The sequence below is a fragment of the Prionailurus viverrinus genome, chromosome D4 (assembly GCF_022837055.1).
Source record: "Prionailurus viverrinus isolate Anna chromosome D4, UM_Priviv_1.0, whole genome shotgun sequence".
Taxonomy (NCBI): domain Eukaryota; kingdom Metazoa; phylum Chordata; class Mammalia; order Carnivora; family Felidae; genus Prionailurus; species Prionailurus viverrinus.
This window is the reverse complement of record NC_062573.1, coordinates 47,177,489-47,197,106: the sequence shown is the minus strand read 5'-3', so window position 1 is coordinate 47,197,106 and position 19,618 is coordinate 47,177,489. Positions and strand designations below refer to the sequence as shown.

At 38.7% G+C, this 19,618-nt stretch overlaps 1 protein-coding gene across 11 annotated transcripts in view; it reads left to right on the top strand.

Moving 5' to 3' along the window:
• The window catches only part of CCDC171 (coiled-coil domain containing 171), a 351,008-nt gene that overhangs the window by 95,544 nt on the left and 235,846 nt on the right, over nt 1-19,618 (top strand). For all 11 annotated transcript variants that reach the window (XM_047831056.1, XM_047831053.1, XM_047831052.1 and 8 more), the window contains one exon: nt 10,112-10,214. In XM_047831056.1, coding sequence (XP_047687012.1) covers nt 10,112-10,214 — 103 coding nt within the window. The remainder of the gene's footprint in view (nt 1-10,111; nt 10,215-19,618) is intronic.

Below are 19,618 nucleotides of genomic sequence, written 5' to 3'. Positions count from 1 at the left end.
TAATGATTTAATCAACCACTAAATAAAACTGACTTTCTAATTTAAGTTGCTTAGTGATTATGCTCATTAAAGTCCATCAGAGGCTCAACATATCCAGTTGGGTCTTTTAGTCATTACGGTGAGTTTTTATATTTGCTTCTCTCGAAGCAGGGGAGCTATCATTTTAAAATTGGTATTATTAGGATTTGCTTTGTGCTTTCTACAATGAAATTTTTTAAGTCCATCATTTCTTGAGATTTGTTTTTCTGCCACTCAGTAATATTTAGTTACAGCTCTAGGAGAGACCATATATTGAAAAGGGAATTCTGGTTCTCATGAGGTTTAGTTCAAAGAATATTTTATTCTCTAAAGAACTTGTGATTGAAAATGGTCAAGTGTATGTTTTTTCCCTGTACTTTGGGGGTTTAAGTGATTATATAATATAATGATTGCTAGCATTAGATCGGATTTTGAAAAGTGTTTTGATTGCTATGCTTTGTGGTAAAGTTAATGTTCCCTGATAATATTTTTGCTTCATATGATCTGTTAGGTTTGCTTTAGAATGACATGTCTCTGATTTTGCAGGAGGTGTTAAAAACTAATGGGCCAGTAAACATTCTATTCTGACTTTTTTAACTAAAAAATTGTTGATTCCTCCAGAATAGGGCTAGTATTTGTATGTGAACATTGTTTTTGCTTATATAAAAACCATTTTCTGTCTTTCTTAGTGGCCCTTAAAAATTTAATAGTATTAAATAGCACTAACTGAATGTGTATGTTTGTATCTGTGTATTTAAATGTTCATTAAATGGCTGGCTTTCTAAATTTATAATGTGAGCATAAAGCTTTTTTTTAGTAAGCTTTTTGAAATTAATTCTTTTTCCTTTTATTTTGAAATTTATTCTTACATAAATTACTAAGTTTTGAAAATTCAAATTTCATCTTTGACCTGGGAATAAATAAGACGGTATTGTGTGTGTGTGTGTGTGTGTGTGTGTGTGTGAGAGAGAGAGAGAGAGAGAGAGAGAGAGAGAGAAAGAAAGAGAGATAGAGATAGAGAGATGTCTTTATGTCAAGGCCCATATTCAGATTGGAAGGTAGCACCTATGAACAACGAACTAATTATAGATCTGCATAGGGAGGGTGACATTTCATCTTATGATACAAACAATTGGAAGCATAGAATACTTACATCCATGGAAATAGCATAGGCAAGCAAAGTAAGAGATATTATTTATCATTAATACGATTGAGGGAGGGGTGCCTAGGTGGCTCAGTCAATTATGCCTCCAACTTTTGATTTCAGCTCCAGTCATGATCTCACAGTTGTGAGATTGAGCCCTGTGTTGGGCTCTGCGCTGAGTTTGGAGCCTGTTTGAGGTTCTCTGTCTCTTTGCCCTACTTCCCTGTTTGCACTCGTGCTTGCTCTCTCTCTCTCTCCCCCCGCCAAAAAAAATTATGATTGAGGGAAAGCTGCAGATAGTGATGATCATGAAAGCTGACCGGATCAAATTCAGTTCAGCTGAGCAAACTCTGCTTCTGTCTTACAAATGCTTTGGGTATGTAATGATTCTTAGGACGAAGATATGATGAAAATGTGAGAGAAAGTATGTGATGTTGATTATAGATTCTGATGTTTCCCTGGTTTAGTTAGAATTCCTTCATAATGGCATAAAATACATTTGAATAAAATTTTTTTTTTAAATTAAAGGAAAAAACAGGCACCTGGGTGGCTCAGTCAGTTAAACGTCCAACTCTTGATTTTGGCTCAGGTTATGATTTCATGGTTCATGAGATAGAGCTCTGTGTTGGGATAGAGGCTGCTTGGGATTCTCTCTCTCTTTCTCTCTCTGCCCCTCTCCTGCTCATGTGCACTCTCTCTCTCTCTTAAATAAATAAACATGAAAAAAATTAAAAAAATTTTAAAACTTACTTGAGTTAAAAAATATTCACAGGGGCGCCTTGGTGGTTCAGTCAGTTGAGTGTCCAACTCTTGATTTCAGCTCAGGTCATGATCTCATGGTTTGTGAGTTTAAGTCCCGCATCGGGTTCCGCGCTGACAGTGTGGAGCCTGCTTGGGAGTCTCTTTGACCTGGGAATAAATCTCTCTCTGCTCCTCTCTGCTCACATGCATGCTCTGTCTCTCAAAATAAATGAATAAATATTTTTAAAAAGTTCAGAAATTATAAGGATTATGTATCACTGCTGCAAAAGTTCAACCTATGTTTAAAGTGAAAATTTCATTTAAAAATCTTAGTGATTAAATAAAGGTATTTATGTTGTTTTTTTCTTTCTTTTTTTTTTTTTTTTACTACTTTTAACCTTATTAACAGTGTCCCTTATTTACTTTTACTGTTATTAATGGCTTGAGTCAACTTTTTCCACTGCAGATCAGGAAGACCCATTTGTCAATTTCTAGTTATGAATATTTGCATATGCTTTTTGTATGTTTCTTCAAGAGATTGCATTAGAAATTTTTATTCGTATGCATATCCATTTGAGATATTTATGCATGGTTAGTAAAAAAGTGAAGGATGTGTCTTTGTAGACTAGAGAAAGATAAGATGCTTATGGAAGAAACAAAGAGAATGATGCATTAGATTGAGCCAGCAGCAATTCATTCATTTTAGCAGTGTGTGAGATATAGCATACCAGGGTGGAAATATAACTTAGGTCTTTGTCATCTCATTGTGCTTTCTGGGTAAAGGTATTTTATAACCAACCTTGACTCCTCTTTAATAATACATTAAGGTCTGCCAGTCACACATTTTTCTGAATTTTCTTTGAATATTTTTATATTTTTGGTTCCCTGTCTACACTGGTTGTAGATTCATTGTGACATCTAAAGTAGTCGTTGGTTCATCGTGAGTAATCAATAAATGTTCATCTAAACATCATCTGGTTACCCGACACAGCTTAAGAGATTTTTATTGTGAGGGTAACAAACTCTTTATGTGGATTATGTCCAAGGAAAAAAGAAGTGAGTCCTTTTACCCTACAGTTTTCCTTTTAAACTGCTGTGGATGTTTAGAATTACAGAATTATAGAATTTGTTAAGTCAATAATGTGACATTTAACCTTAACTTACTCTTTATGTCACATGATAAAACATGTTAATCAAAAATTAGAAACTTAGTATTTTATTCTTGCTTGGCACTTTGTTTTCTACCCAACAGTTTACTTAGCAGATAAATTCTGTTTTCATTCTAGAATTTTTTTGCCCATCAAAAAGCTATTAAGGGAACTAACAACTTTGGGAAAAAATATTTAAATATAAGTACAATCCACATTTCAGAAAAGCTCAAACACTTTTGATATATGAATAAAGAATGAAAGCTTCAAAATTATAAAACCAAAACGATTTATTGGGAAGGAAAATTGTCACCTGTAAAACAATGACAGTTTTTCTGGTCAGTAGTTGGTTCATAAACCTAGTTATAAAATGTAAGTTAGATTTGTATTAAGAGACTATTAGCCAGATATCTTTGTAGAAAATTATAATCTACTAATTATGAATGTAATAGCAACTTTTTGGCATATTTAATTCCTGTTAACCCTCGTCATTGGTCAAGCCTCTTCTTTTTTTTTTTTTTAATTAAAAAAAAATTTTTTTTTTTTCAACATTTATTTATTTTTGGGACAGAGAGAGACAGAGCATGAACGGGGGAGGGGCAGAGAGAGAGGGAGACACAGAATCGGAAACAGGCTCCAGGCTCTGAGCCATCAGCCCAGAGCCTGACGCGGGGCTCAAACTCACGGGCCGCGAGATCGTGACCTGGCTGAAGTCGGACGCTTAACCGACTGCGCCACCCAGGCGCCCCACCTCTTCTTTATTCTTGGAAACATTTTATACTAGTCAGTGTCTCCTGGCTAATTTGCCATTAAATTTGGTTTTGAACTGTAATGGTGTTGAAATTTTAGCTTGTCTTTTAGTCAGGATTGAGCCCTATAGTTGGGAGAGAAGAATTATTGTTGAACTAGGATGTTAATTGAACCCTTTATTTTAAACTGACTCCAAGTGTGCAATTTGTCTGGCTTTTTACATTTATATTTCTGTTAAGTTTTATTCCTTGATATTGGTGAGGACTTAGCCTCAGTCAGCATACATTTTGGAGACAGATTGATCTGGGTTTCAGTTTCAGTCCTGTCTTGTAATAGTTGTGTGACCTTTAGTGATATTATCCTTCTGAATCTGTTTGCTCATTGGTAAAATGGTGCTAATAATCTCAACTGTGCAGGACTTCTTTTCTTTTTTTGAAAGAGCATGTGCTTGTGCACATGTGCATGGGAGGTGTGTGTGGGGAGGGAGAGGAAGAGAGAGAGGCAGAGAGAGAAACAGAGGATATTAAGCAGGCTCCACGCCCAGCTGGAGCCTGAATCAGGGCTAGATCTCATGACTGTGAGATCATGACCTGAGCCGAAATCAAGAGTTGGATGCTTAACTGACTGAGCCACCCAGGCACCCCTCAAGTGTACAGGATTTTTAATGAAAAAAGATACTATTACATGTACTATTAAAGATAATACATGTATTGAAATAGCAGAGGGGCATTTTTGTGTGTGTATCTGCATATAACTTGTGAATATGATGCTGGAGTTCTTCTGGAAATATAATTATATGATAATATCCCAGGAAAATATTGATTCAGAAGATCTTTAGGATATTAAAATATATTACAGGGAAGAACTTCTGGAATGATAGTGTAAAGAGCTTGGAAAACTCTCTACTTAGCAGAACAACAATTTAACTGATGAAAAATTAAAAAAAATCCTATAAAGCTTTAGAAGTTGTCCTGAGGGCAAAGGAGAAACTATCATTTAAAAAAATATACTAATCAAATTAAAAACCTTGGTCCTTTAAAGAACAGCATCAGAAAAATAAAAAGACGACTCATAAAAAGAGAAAATATTTGCAGATCATGTATCTGGTAAAGTAATTTTATCCAGAATATATAAAGACCTCTTACAATTCAATAATAAAAAAATCCATTTGAAAAATGGACAAAAGATCTGAACAGAGACTTCTCCAAAGAAAACCTATAAGTGGCCAATAAACACGTGAAAAGATGTGCAGTCATCAGAAAAATGCAAATCAAAACCATAATGAGCTGTATTCAAAAAAATTAAAAACGATAATGACAAGTTATTTCACACAAACTTAGATGGCTATAATAAAATAAAAGCAAGTAATAACAGGTTATTAGTGAGGATGTGAAAAAATTGGGAATTCTCATACACTACTGTTGGGAAGTTATAATGATACCCCCCACTTTGTAAAACAGTTTGGAAGTTTTTCAAAATGTAAAAATTGTAGTTACCATATGACCTTGCAATGGTACTCTTAGGTATATAGCCAATAGAAATGAAAATATGCACTCACACGTTCATAGCAGCATTTTATATGACAGCCATAAAGCTGAAACAACCCAAATGTCCATCAACTGCTGAGTGGATGAACAAAAGTTGTTACATCCATAGAACGGAATATAATTCAGGCATAAAGAAAAAGCGAGGTACCGATCATCAAATGAAGTTCATATGGATGAGCCTTGAAAACATTAAGCTTAGTGAAAGAAGCCACACATAAAAAGCCACATAGTGTGTGATTCCATTTATATGAAATGCCCAGAGAAGGCAAATCTGTAGAGGTAGGAAGTAGATTAGGGTTGTCTAGGGCTGAAGGGACTAAGGGAAGATAGTAACTGCTGATGGGTATGGGGTTTCTTGCTGGTGTGAAGAAAGTGTTCTAAAATTGATTGTGGTGTTGGTTGTATAACTCAATGAATCTACTAAAAACCGTTGAATTGTATACTTTAAGTGATTTCTTTTTATGGTATGTAAACTATATCTCAAATTATCAAAAAGAAGAAAATCAACGAAATTTCAGTAAGAACAATGAGAACCTGGGGGCATTTGAGTGATGGTTGGTTCCATAACCCCTTTTCCATCATGCTCCCTGTTACAGAAGCTCTACCCTGGGTGGTTGGGCCCTTCCTCTCTCCTTGGCCTTTAGGCTGGGGCTATGCTTTCTTCCTGGGAGAGGCAGATTGCTGGAATGTCTCATCCCTCAGAGCCCTGTGTTGCAGCAATTTTATTCCGGGCAGGGATGAGTGAGAGGACCAGATCACTCTTCCTCCACCCAGACCTCATTTGTAATGCTGACGCTCTATCCCAGTCTTGGCAGGTCAACAAAATTGGGGCAATTGCTCCTGCCCCAGAAGACCAGACGTTGCAATGCCCCAATGGCCACTTACAGAGCAGGATTGTTGTCCTGGAAAAAGTGGGTCTTCACACCCAAATCCAATCAGAGGCACAAGGGTTCTGCCCAGGAGGAAAGGCAGGCTGGCTTACAGGGAAAAGAGCTCTGTACCTCTGCTTGAGGAGACTTATCTTACGTGGAGTAGAGACATGGTTAAGGACATGGTTGACAACAATATAAATCTGGGTGAAGAGAGATTAAGAGGAACCTGGTACCTCTATGATACAATAAAATGACACAGCAGCCAGAAGTTTAAAATAGAGAACTAGAGAAAGAGACAGCCAAGAGGACCCCTCATGGGGTGACAGCTGAGTCGGCAGTTGGGAAGGCCGTGTACGTGTGGTAGGTGGCATCCACTCAAGAGCAATCTGAGCAGGATGTGAGGCAGACCGGAAGCATGCCCCAAGCTACACACAGACACATCAACGCAGAGTGGAAGCCTTGCTGGTGCAGGGGGGCTTAAACACAACCAAAGACCGACTGAACATTAAGACCCAGAGGTGATTGCTAGGAAGCCAGGCTTCAATATAATGTCACAGTCATTCCTGACAAGTCTGTCAGACTGTGTGCATGCCCGAGGACAAGCCCTCCCAGGCATTGACATAAAATGAGGTGTGGTTGAAAGGAGTTTGCTGTGAATAACAAAAGACATCCATTTTACCTTTCTGACCCTGAAGTTATTTCAGGAATTGGGAACAAAACTAAATAATATAATAAAAGATGGACTTAGGACTGTTCCGAAAGGAAATTACCAGGGTTTTAGGAGCTATGTGCCTGGAACCATGGATAAAGACCAGAATTATATTTCTTACTATAAATCACAATATCACAGTATGCCAAATCAGTGTTTTAAAGATAAATTATCCCAAAGTTTTCAGGTAACGGGACATACATAAGAGGAAATAATGTGACTAAATCCCTGCCATATTGCTTATATCAAACAAACTTTAGATTGATCAAAGAGCCATAAAAAAAGAAGGTGAAAAGGCACTGGAAGAAAAAGGGAATTAATTATTTTATAATCTCGGAATAAAGAAGGTCTGACACAAAATTTAGAAGTCCCAAAGCAAATTATTGATAAATTTGGTCACTTAAATACAATTTTGTTTCTACGAACATGATTACAAGGTGAGTGACAAATTGGCAATAATGATCTGCAATATGTATGACAAAGGGATCGTTTTTATAATTTAGAAAAGACTAAGGGGCGCCTGGGTGGCTCAATCGGTTGGGCTTCCGACATTGGGCTCAGGTCATGATCTCACAGTTCGCGGATTCAAGCGCCGCTTGGGGCTCTGTGCTGACAGCTTAGAGCCTGGAGCCTGCTTCGGATTCTGTGTCTCCCTCTCTCTGCCCCTCTCCTGCTCATACTCTGTCTCTCTCTTCCTTCAAAAATAAATAAAAACATTAAAAAAAAAAGAAAAGACTATTATAAATCACTATGGTCAATATGGACAATGTAATGTAAAAACGGGCACATGACGTGGAAAGGCGTTCACAGGAAAAGAGGTACAGGTGGCTAGTAAACATGAAAAGATCCTTAATGTTAAAGTTACAGAAATGCACATTAAAATAAGTTGATAATTCCTATCATTGGGAAGATATTGAGAAATAGGCACTTATACTGGACATGGTATTATACAAGGTAGGACTCTTTAGAGAGCAATTTGGTAACAATTGTCTGAAAATAGATGTTCATACCCTTTTACCCAGCAAATCTATTTCTAGCAGTTTATGGAACAGGTATACTTGCATGTTTATGCAAAGATATATGAGTACACATACAAGGATGTATATTGTACTATTATCAGTAATAGCCAAAAATGCAAATAACCTGTAGATTTTAGCAATAGGAGACTAGTTAATTAATGGTACATCTAAACAATAGAGTACTACGAAACTAAAAAAATGTGATGTGGAAAGATGTCAAAGACATAATATGAATGGAAAAGTAAGTTATATAGCAGCATGTATACTATGATCCTATTTGAATTAAAAATTATAGACATGTAATATGTATTTTATATAAAAATGGTTTTTTAACTATTACTTTTGATATTCAGTATTGTCTAGGTGGTGGCAATACACTGGTGAAGACAAAACCCCTCCCATATCTCCTTTCACAGGGCTTAAATAGTATGAAATAGAGGCTAATAAAAGACCTATTCAAATAAATACAGAATCATAATTGTGATAATTGCTGAGAAGAATCTTATAGAGGGAATTGATGTAGTCAGGGGGGTGAAGAGAAGGATAACTTTTCTGAAAAAGTGATAATTGAACTGACATCTAAAGAAAGTATTATTAGTTTTACGTATTTTAAGGATATAATTTTGCCATGTATGATCTGTTCTCCCATTTCTTCTGTAAATGTAGGCACTCTTGCACTAGTGTTTCCACCTCATCAGCTTCTACAGATGCTTAAGTTTCTCATTTATTAAAAAAAACAAAACTCTTCTCCGGCTACGTTCTTCCTTCCAACTACTTCCCTTTATTTCTCCTTCCCTTCTTACCGGGAAAGGGGTATCTAAACTTCCTGTTTCCGCTGACTTAGCTCTCAGGAAAAAAACCAAAATTCAGGCTTACTGCTTCTTCAACCTATTCCAGTCTGAATTATAACAGATTTCATCAAGGTCACCAGTGACCTCTATGCCGATTGAACACTATTTGGTCTCCATTTTGTTTGAATGTTCTGTGACATTAGACATAACTGACATCTCTGTCTTGGAAATGTTCTCGGTTTTCATGACACTATACTTTTCTGTTTTTCTTTCTCTTTTTTCAGTCGTCTTTGCTGGTTTTTTTCTTTTCTAACTATTAACTTCTGTAGTTCCTTAAGGCCTTGTCCTAGGTTCTCTTCCTGTCTAATTCTCTCTAGATAAGCCCCAGGGAATATCTGTATGTGATTTCCAAACCTATTCCTGACTTCTCTTCTGAGCATTATACCATTATGTCCAGCTGCCTCCCGTATCTTTCTATTTTATTTGTTCTTTGTTAATTCAAATATATTTATTTAAAGCCTGCTATTTGTCAGGTGTTGTGCTGGTAGTAGGAATGTCTTAAAAGCTATTTCCAATGAAATGTGATCGAAACCAAATTCATTTGTACTCACTGCCAAAAACAAACAAGCAAGTAAATAAACAAAAACAGCCCAAATAAGACCTTCTTTACCTTCATTGTTCTCACTGTACTACTGAAATCTGCCAGATCTTCGAGCCTGAAACTTGAGATCACTCTTGACTCCTCCTTCTATCTGAGCATTTACCCAAGGTCATCAATCCAATCCAATCCAATCCAGTCACATCTAATCCAGTTTAATCTGATGAAGTCTAACCCAGTGCAGTGTCCCAAGGCCTGGTCATTCCATCTCCTAAGTATGTTGCCCCCCACTGTTCCTTTTCATGACCAAGACCCTCGCCTATGCTACCATTTCCTCTTGTGTAGACTGCTGCAGTTCCTTCTCTGTGGTCATACTGTATTCACTTTTGACCACCATCTGGCCATTTGCCACACGACTGCAATCTCGATCTCGTAACGTGTTTCCTAATTCCTCTTTGTCTCAGTTTTCTTATCTGTAAAATTGGGATAATAATAGCCCTTACCTCTTGGGTTGCTGTAGGGATAAAAAGAATTATTAAGTATAAAATAGTGCCAGGCACTAAGGCCTCAGTAAATTGTTATCGAGACCTTACACAGGGTTACATTCAGCCAAGTAAAAGGTATGATTAAGACAGAAAGAGGTTTATTAATAAGAGATTTGAATGGAGTAATTATTAGCTTGTTTATACTTAACAGTGCCATATATGTTCACACAAATCTATAGCTCTTATAATATGTGACCTTATTATGTGTAATTGTTTTCTTAATTAAAAGGCTAAGAAGCACCAGGCCTTTCTAGTAGAGACATGTGAAAATAACGTGAAAGAATTGGAATCGATCTTGGACAGCTTTACTGTGTCGGGCCAGTGGACATCAGGTTAGTTGAAGGTATAAAATGACAGTTGCATCTGTCAATGTTCCAAAGTCACTACATTTTGGGAATTCTGCAGATGCCTCTTCCAGTCCCTTATCTCAACATGTTTCGATTTGATGACATGATAAGAGCAGTTCTCACAGCGGTCAGTTGGCCTAGCTGGCTGAGAAAGGGTGACGGAATGTGGACCTGCTGCTGCCCTCCCAGAACTTGATTTACAAGTGTTGGGGTCTGTATGATTGGACAGACAAGGGCTCACTTGCTGTGTTCTGAATCCAACTGAGAAAAAAGTCCTTACAGTATACCTGCGAGGGGAACAGATGTTTCCATCAAACTGAGCCAAATTCTGAGGCAACCTTCAACAACTTAAAGGTCATGCATTCAAAAGGTTATGTAGGACACAGCCTGTAACATAGTGCATATGCTAAGCTGGTTTTCGCCTTTGCTTCCCGCTACCCTACTACACATACTCTGCAGATAAGAGCGCTTAGAAAAAATGTTTGGGTTTTAGTATTAGCGTAGCTATTAAGATAAAGAAGGATAAAAATTGTATATTAGGTAGGCATAGTTTGGGAACTAGCAGAAGCGTTAGCTGGCTAATGAATGCTGTTCACAATTTCCACGTCCTTAATTTTTTTGTGTCTTTGCCATTATGTGTGTAATAGTAGCTTTGACTTAAATACTTTTACTTTTCTACCTCAGTTTCCTTTTGCCCTACTGTCAGCCTCAAGTTATTTAGTTGCTTTCTGACTTGTGTTTTTCAAAAGGCATGTAAAATTAAATTCACTCCACTTTAAAACTGAACTCCTGGACTCAAGTTATTTGAAGGAATCGAATAGATATTTGGCAAATGAGTTCTTCAGGAACATGTAAGTTCAGGATATTTGTTGTGCTTGAAAAAGCAGAGGGATATGATCGGGCCCATTTGTACCTTATAGATCTGCAGACTTGTGCTGGTGAACTGTTAGAAATTTAGTGTGTTTTGCTATTATCTGGTGGGTTTTTTATTTTTGTCTGCTTTTTTCCTTTATACTGTTTTAGCCATGATTAAGAAATTAACAGATAACTTTTTTTTTTAAACTTTTCCCCAAAACAGTAGTGTTTCATGGTTTGCTACTGTGGAAAAATCAAGGTGTATAAAAGTGGCATAAAAATACAGATATCCTTGGGGTGTCTGGGTGGCTTAGTTGGTTGACCGTCCGACTTCGGCCCAGGTCGTGATCTTGTGGTTCTTGAGTTTGGGCCCTGTGCTGTCAGCATGGAGCTCAGTTCAGATCCTCTGTCCCCTCCTCTCTCTGCCCCTCCCCTGCTTGTGCTCTCCCTCTCTCAAAAATAAATAAACATTAAACAAATAGATATCCAGTGTTCAGTTATATTTGCTAAAGCTGTGGAGGATACAATTTTCTTTTGCAGTAGTACTGAGATGTATCATTGCTTAGTGGTATTAGGAGCTTTAAAAATTGTTATCATGGTATATCTGATACTTCTATGTTACTTTAAATATTCCTTCAGAGTTGAATTAAAAAAACTAAAAATATTGAGGTCATATCTCCTTTCAATTTTAACATGAAATAGTTGATAACAAAGCAACTCATAAGCTTTTGCTAAGCCTATAGGAAAAGACTATTAAAGTTTTTTTTTTTCTTTTCATCTTTCAGTAACCATCCTTTTTAAACTCCTAGTTTCCCATATAAATGCACACTGTATATATTATAGATAAAGCATTTCCGGAAAAGGGACTGTATGGTGATTAGTGATGTTTGTCTTGCCGTAGAGTGGGTTTTGTTTCTGTGTGGTGCTGGCTCTTTTACTCTTTTACCCACCAAGAACCACTTTTTCTTTGATCTGTGGATATTTATGGAAACATGAACAGGTTCAGAGAACTAATAAGATAGGATAGGGCGGCAAGAATAAGTAAGAATGGGAAAGCAACCCCAGGCCTAAGCCTGAAGGGTCCGGTGGAGGACACATTGTCACAATACAAGCCACACCGTGGAGGAGGGCCTGCCCGACAAGAGCTGTGGCTGCTAAAAACTGAAGCCACTGCCAGGAATGCACCAGAGCAGAGGAAACAGAGGAAACAAACACCAGGCCATTCTTTTCTTTCCTTTTTTTTTCTTTCTTCCTCCATCCTCTTACCCTCCTCCTGGTGCACTCACTGTCCAAATCCAACCAGAAGTCCGAGGGCAGAGGAGCCCAGATCATGCAGTCTGTAGAGGTCAGCCTTTACAAGGCAAAGCATTGCTTGTTAAAATAATTTACCAAAACCTGTCATTTCTGAAAATATCTTGGTTAGATTCTCTTCTGATGAACTCTTCCGAGCGTGCCATCTTTTTTCACGTTGGTGCCCTGGCTACGTTTACCTGCTTAGGACTCGATTTCCCTCTGGCCCTCGGCTTCCACAAAACAGCCCTGTAAAACTGTGAAGTACTCCCTGAACCAGGATAAGGTTGGGGTTTTGTTACTTCCCCAAGAGAGATGTAAATAATAAACTTTATTGCTTGATATTTTGTGGAAGAACCCGGACAATTAAGATTGTCTGCTATGTCAGGCCTGGCTTCGCCTACACAAAGTTGAACAAATATTTTGTTCCTTGCAAATAAAATAACATAAAAACTTATCTAGGCTAACATCCTGTGTGCATGTGTGATGTAAACATGTATATATCTCACAGTGTATATGTGTTTGAAAAAAAAAAGTCTATTTTAAACAGAGACATGTTGTTACTCTGTGATGACAGCTCAGCCTTAGAATTTGTTACAAAGTTAATTCAGCTACCTCCAGAAGGGTTTTCAAGAGAGATGGACTCTTCTCCAGTATGGCAAGTAGGGAAGAATGCTTTACTTCCTTTTTTACCTCTTTGTAGCTTTCAGTTCAATATAGACTCAGTATCTACACTCCCCAGTCCAGGAAGAGCAATCTATGGAAGGAATTTAGATGCTTACAAAATTGTTTGTTTTGACTTGCATTTTAAAATGGAAATAGCCAGATTTCATTCTTTCTCGTTGCCAAGTAGTGCTCCATTGTATATATAAACCACATCTTCTTTATCCATTTGTCAGTTGATGGATATTTAGGCTCTTTCCATAATTTGGCTATTGTTGAAAGTGCTCCTATAAACATTGGGGTACAAGTGCCCCTATACATCAGCATTTCTGTATCCCTTGGGTAAATTCCTAGCAGTGCTATTGCTGGGTCATAGGGTACATCTATTTTTAATTTTTTGAGGAACCTTCACACTGTTTTCCAGAGAGGCTGTACCAACCTGGATTGAACTGGAGGGTATTATGCTAAGTGAAATAAATCAGGCCGAGAAAGAGATACCATATGTTTTCACTCATATGTGGATCCTGAGAAACTTAACAGAAGTCCATGGGGGAGGGGAAGGGGAAAAAAAAGTTACAGAGAGGGAAGGAGGCAAACCATAAGAGACTCTTAAAAGCTGAGAACAAACTGAGGGTTGATGGGGGGTGGGGGAGAGGGGAAAGTGGGTGATGGACATTGAGGAGGGCACCTGTTGGGATGAGCACTGGGTGTTGTATGGAAACCAATTTCACAATAAATTATATTCAATATAAAAAAACACAAAATAAAAAAAAATAAAATGGAGTGAATGAAAATTACTTTTTTGGATTAATTTTAGTCCGGAGTTGACAGAAGCTGCCAGGTGTTGTATTCCCCGTCTTCTTCAGCTTCTGGGGACTTCTACATTAAGAAATGTTTCTGAAGCAAGAGTAACCCGTCAGCTTATCTTCAGGTAGAGGATGAAGCAAAGTTGCAGCTGGTCCAAGACATTCAGGAATTCATTTACTTAGAGGATTTGACGTGATTTTCTCACCGTTGATCAGTGTGACAGTTCACACTTTGTTTCCTAATGCCTCCGACACAGCCCCCTCCAGCTAACCCGTCTCTGCTTCTCCCTGACTCTCCCTTCAGTCTGTTTTCTCTAAAGCCACCAGAATGATCATTTGAAAACCTAAGTCAGAGCCTGCCATTCCTTTGCCTTAAACCTTATTGGGCTCTGCATTTCACGAAGCATGGAAGCCAAAGTTCCAGCAAGGGCTTTCAAGACCCTACATGGTCTGCCCCTATTCTTGATCACTCCTTTGACCTCCCCTGCACCTTTCTCTGTTTGGGCCACGTTGGCCTCCTGCTGTTTCTCGAGGCCACCAAACATGCTCTTGCCCTGGGGGCCTTTGTGCAGGCCGTTCTTTCCACCTGGAAAGTTCTTCACACAGATGTGTCTGCATAGCTTTCTCTCTTGTCTATTTTATTTTATTTATTTCACATTCTTTTAAATGCGAGTGAGAGTTTGTATTTTTTTAAGAAAGCTCTACCCCCAATGTAGGGCTCAAACTTAGGACTTCAAGATTAAGAGTTGCATGCTGAGATCTCACCCTATGAAGGCTACCCTCTGCTCACCCCCATGTCACTTGTCTCCCTACCTCTCCCTTTTCTGCTCTACGTTTTTTCTTCCCTGAAGCCCTTATGGCTGTCCAACATTTCTAACACACTACATGGTGCACTTATTTTATCTGTATTAGAATTCTCCATAGAAACAGATACATATGATATATGTATATCATATATAGGAATGGCTCATGTGGTTATGAAGGCTGGGAAATGCCATGACCTGTGTGTCATCTGCAAACTGAAGAACCAGGAAAGCCATTGGTATAATTCAGTCTGAATCCAAAGGCCTGAGAACCTAGGGGCTCCTGGAGTCTGAAGGAGGAGATGGACGTCCCAACTCTAGAAGAGAGAATTTGTCCTTCTTCTGCCATTTTGTCTGTAGTGGGGTGTAGGGAGGCAATAGATTGGATGATGCCTGCCCACATTGGTGAGGGCATATCTTTACTCAGTCTACTGATTCAGATGCTAATGTCTTTCGGAAACATCTTCACAGACACACACAGAAACGTTTTGCCAGCTCTACGTGCATCCCTTAGCCCAGTCTAGTTGACACATAAAATTAATCACTACAGTGTCCAAGCTCCATGAGGGCAAAGATCTTTGTCTCTTTTATTTGCTAATGTACTTTAAGCAGTAGAACATTCCTTGGCACAAAGCAGTTGCTCAGCAAATATTTGTTGAATATTAATGAATATAAGTGTGAATGAATTAGTATCCGGTTGAATGTCTATTTTGCATTTCAGTTTTTAAGGTTATAAAGGTAGTCATGGAGTCTCTTTCCTAATTATAAGGGTCTTTTGGGTAGCAGTCCATAAGGAGTAACCAGGAAGATTGACCTTAAGTGGAAAAGATGTACAATCTAAAATCGGCCATAGAAATGTCACCTTGATTGCCTACTTTTATTAGGCAAGATTGTTTTCATTTGCTTGAACAGGGATATTTATTTCCTATGTCTACTTTCAACCAAAACTGAAGTACTATAGCTGTTCATATCTCCTTTCTTTTCTGGTGAAAATTCTTACAGCAGGGTGTGTATGGGGAGATATCCTTTCCCACTTTGAACCTATGCAGTCTCCCTGCCTCAAGTGTTTCTTCTAATACAGTTTCACCTCTGCCTGAGGATGTTAATAAACACATAGAATGTACTTTTTCCTTGGTTAGGTACGTGAAAAAAAAAAAACTTTTCTTGTGGCTCAGTCTTGGATCCTCCTCAGGGTGCTTGATTTTTGTGTTGACTGAAATAGAACCCTCTGACCTTCATCAACCTTTCCTTCCTTGAGGAAATCGTTTGTAATACTCTAGAGGTGTTCTTTTTCTTTCTACTGGAGAGGACCCTGGGAAATAATGGTAACAGAGTTAGATGCCTTTAGGCATATATACATCACCCAGGGATTGGGCAGTCTCAGGGACTGCTCTTAGGATAATCAGGGCAACAGATTTGACTTTTCCTCTTCTCTCTCCTGCTTTACTTCTTTAGTAAAGGACTATTGCCTAGATCTGGTATCTTCCTGAGAATTTTAATTGTCCTTGTGAACCCCATGGATAGTACTTTTTAACTGGATATTCATGGATCAATGAGAAGCTGAGGATGCCTATCAGAGCAGCACATAGGTCTCCTTAGTGTCATTTGCCAAATTCTTCTCACTTACTTCTCTCGCGTCCCAATCCACAGGTGTACAGACCAAAATTGGCCTACTTCATCATGCTCATAGTTTCCGTTTGTAAAATCAAAGGGAGTGACTTTAATAAGAGTGCTCTAATGGGATCATTAATTAATCACACTGTTATGAAGGCTAAGAAATCCAAGATCTGCAGTGGGTAAGCTGGAGACTCAGGAGAACTGAGGGTGTGGTTCCAGTCTAAGTTTGAGTCAAAGGGAAGGAGAAGACCAGTGTCTCAACGTGAAGACAGACAGGCAGAGAGACAGAATTCCTTCTTATTGGGCCTTTTATTCTATTCAGACCTTCAGTGAAGATTGGATGAGGCCAGCCCACTCTCGGGAGGGCAATTTGCTTTCTCGGTCTACTGATTCAGATGTCAATCTCATCCAGAAACATCCTTATAGACACACCCAGAAATACTGTTTCACTGAATATCTGTGTCCCAGGCAAGTTTATGCATAAAATTAACCATCATATCCCCTTCCCCCTTACTCTTAGCCTGTGGTAACCACTATTCTACTTTCTGTTTCTGTGAATTTGACTACTTTAGACTCCTCATATGGTGGAATCATGTAGTATTAGTCTTTTTGTCAATGGCTTATTTCACCTAGCACAACGATCTCAAGTTTCATCCATGTTATAGCATGTGACAGGAATCCTTCCTTTCTGAGGCTGAATAATATTTACATTTTGTTTGTCCATTCATCCATTGATGGACCTTTGGGTTGTTTCCACCTTTTTTTTTTTTTTTAATGTTTATATTTGAGAGAGAGAGAGAGAGAGAGAGACAGACAGACAGAGTATGAGTGGAGGAGGGGTAGAGAGAAAGGGAGACACAGAATCTGAAGCAGACTCCAGGCTCTGAGCTGTCAGCACAGAGCCCGATGTGGGGCTCGAACCCATGAACCGTGAGACCATGACCCGAGCTGAAGTCTGGCACTTAACCAACTGAGTCACCCAGGCGCCCTGGCTTGCTTCCACCTTTTGGCTATTGGAAATACTCCTCCTATAAATGTGGAAACACCTCTTCAAGACCTTGCTTTCAATTATTTTTTTAAAATTAATTTATTTTGAGAGAGAGAGAGAAAGCAAGGGAGGGAAGAGAGAGGGGGAGAGAGAATGCAAGCAGGCTCCACACTGTCAGTACCCTGCCTGACATGGGGCTCAATCCAACGAACTGAGATCATGACCTGAGTCAAAATCAAGAGTCGCATGCTTAACCAACTGAGCCAACCAGGTGCCCCTCAATTCTTTCAGATATATATGCAGAAGTGAGATTACTGGTCTATTAACTTTAAAAAAATATTTATTTATTTTATTATTCTTTTTGAAGTTTATTTATTTATTTATTTTGAGAGAGAGAGAGAGAGAGAGAGAGAGAGAGAGAGCAGGCAGATAAGGAAGGGGCAGAGAGAGAGGGAGAGAGAGAGAGAATCCCAAGCAGACTCCACACTGTCAGTGCAGAGCCTGATGTGGGACTTGTACTCACGAACTATGAGATCATGACCTGAGCCGAAGTCGGATGCTTATCCAACTGAGCCACCCCGGTGCTCCTAAAAAAATATTTTATTTTACAATAATTTCTACACCGAACACAGGGCTTGAACTCATAACCCCAAGATCAAGAGTTGTGTGCTCCACCAACTGAGTCAGCTAGGTGCCCCTGGTGTATTAACTTTTATCACAGAACATTAGTGTACTAAGACATGCCTTGTGGGATGTCCTGTTATTTTAGATTGCTCTAGTTTGCTTTAGACATACTACAAAATTTCCCCTGATAATCAAGGCCAATTATCCTGTATAGAAGAACCTTCTTTGCTCTTTGGTTTCCTGGTTTGGGGAGGCCAGAAATGATTAGGTGATATTCCCGGCTTGCATTTTAATGGAATGTTGGTATGTCTCATGCTGAAGCATTTCTTCTTCAAAAATCAAGACTTAGACCAAAAAAAAAAATCTACAGTTTCTGGGATGGGAAAAGCATCACTAGTGAATCATTAGGTGTAATAGTGAGATGAGCCAGTCCCATTTCCAACATTTGATTCCAGGAACCATGAATCCTGGCTAGGGCAAAAACATACCACAAATTGATTGCTGACTCACAGCACAGTTTATATCCTGACAATATTATCCTTGTTCTTCAAAATGTTGCCATCCAGCCACTGTAATGACTCTTCAAAAGGCAATTCAACTATGCTGTATGCCAGCTACTTCAGAGTGATGGGAAACATAGTAAGACCAGTGAATTCTATAAAGATGAGCCATTTTCCATATTAATTTGCTGTAAATTGAGTTCCCTAGTTAGAAGCAGTGCTGTGTGGAGTCTGTAATTGTAAGGTGTCTTGTAAAATCACAGATGGTGGTTTCAGCAGAAATTTTATGGTCAGGGAAGGCAACTCTATACCCAGAGTTAGTGTCTACCTTAGTAAGACTAAAACATTCCATCATTCCATGATGGAAGTGACTTAGTAAAATCAACTTGCCACCAGGTGGCTGGCTGGTCTCCTAATGATGGTGTCATTTCATGGGTTCACTGTTTGTCTTTGCTCTTGATAGATTTAGCATACAACAGGGGCTGTATTCCTATCAGTCTTGGTGAATGGAAGTTCATGTTGCTGAGCCCATGTATTGTCTCCATCCTTGCTGCCATGACCCTTTTGTTGTAAGGAAAACAAAGGTGGTAAGGACAGAGGAGGCTGGGAAAAGATGCTGGCTGACATCCACAGAATGCCTCATTTTGTCCTCCTGATTATTAAGATCTTTTTCTACTGGCTGGTCTCGGCACAGTGCCCATTCGGAGAGGTATACCCACGTGCTCCTGCCCAGATCACCTTGGTACCAATTTTCCGGTTGTGTTCTTTCTGAAGCCCTGACCATTTTAGTCAAATAGTTAGCTACTATCCACAAATTGGTGTATATTTGCACTTTTGGTCATTCCAGGCAAAATAATAGTCAGGTCCATAACTTGTTTTTGACTACTGGGAGGATTTCACTTCATTGCTGTCTTTCAGGGCCACCCTTGAGGGGGGTTGTAGTGCCACAACTGTCTACTTTTAATTAGTGCCAGCATATCATACAGTACTGTCTATATACTGAGCCCATTTTTTTCTCCCATTAGTCAATGGGTCATAGGAAATTTTTCATGGATTCAGGGTGTGGGTAAGAGAGGAAGCAATATAACAAGAATAGGGCCCACTGGAATCTGGACTATTTGCTCATGTAACTTACTTGTGCCTTCACACTGTATAGACCACTTTCATCTGATGATAGAGTGCTGTTGTGTGTGCCAAAATTTATGGATCGTGGATCAGACAATAATGATTTTATGATAGGCAA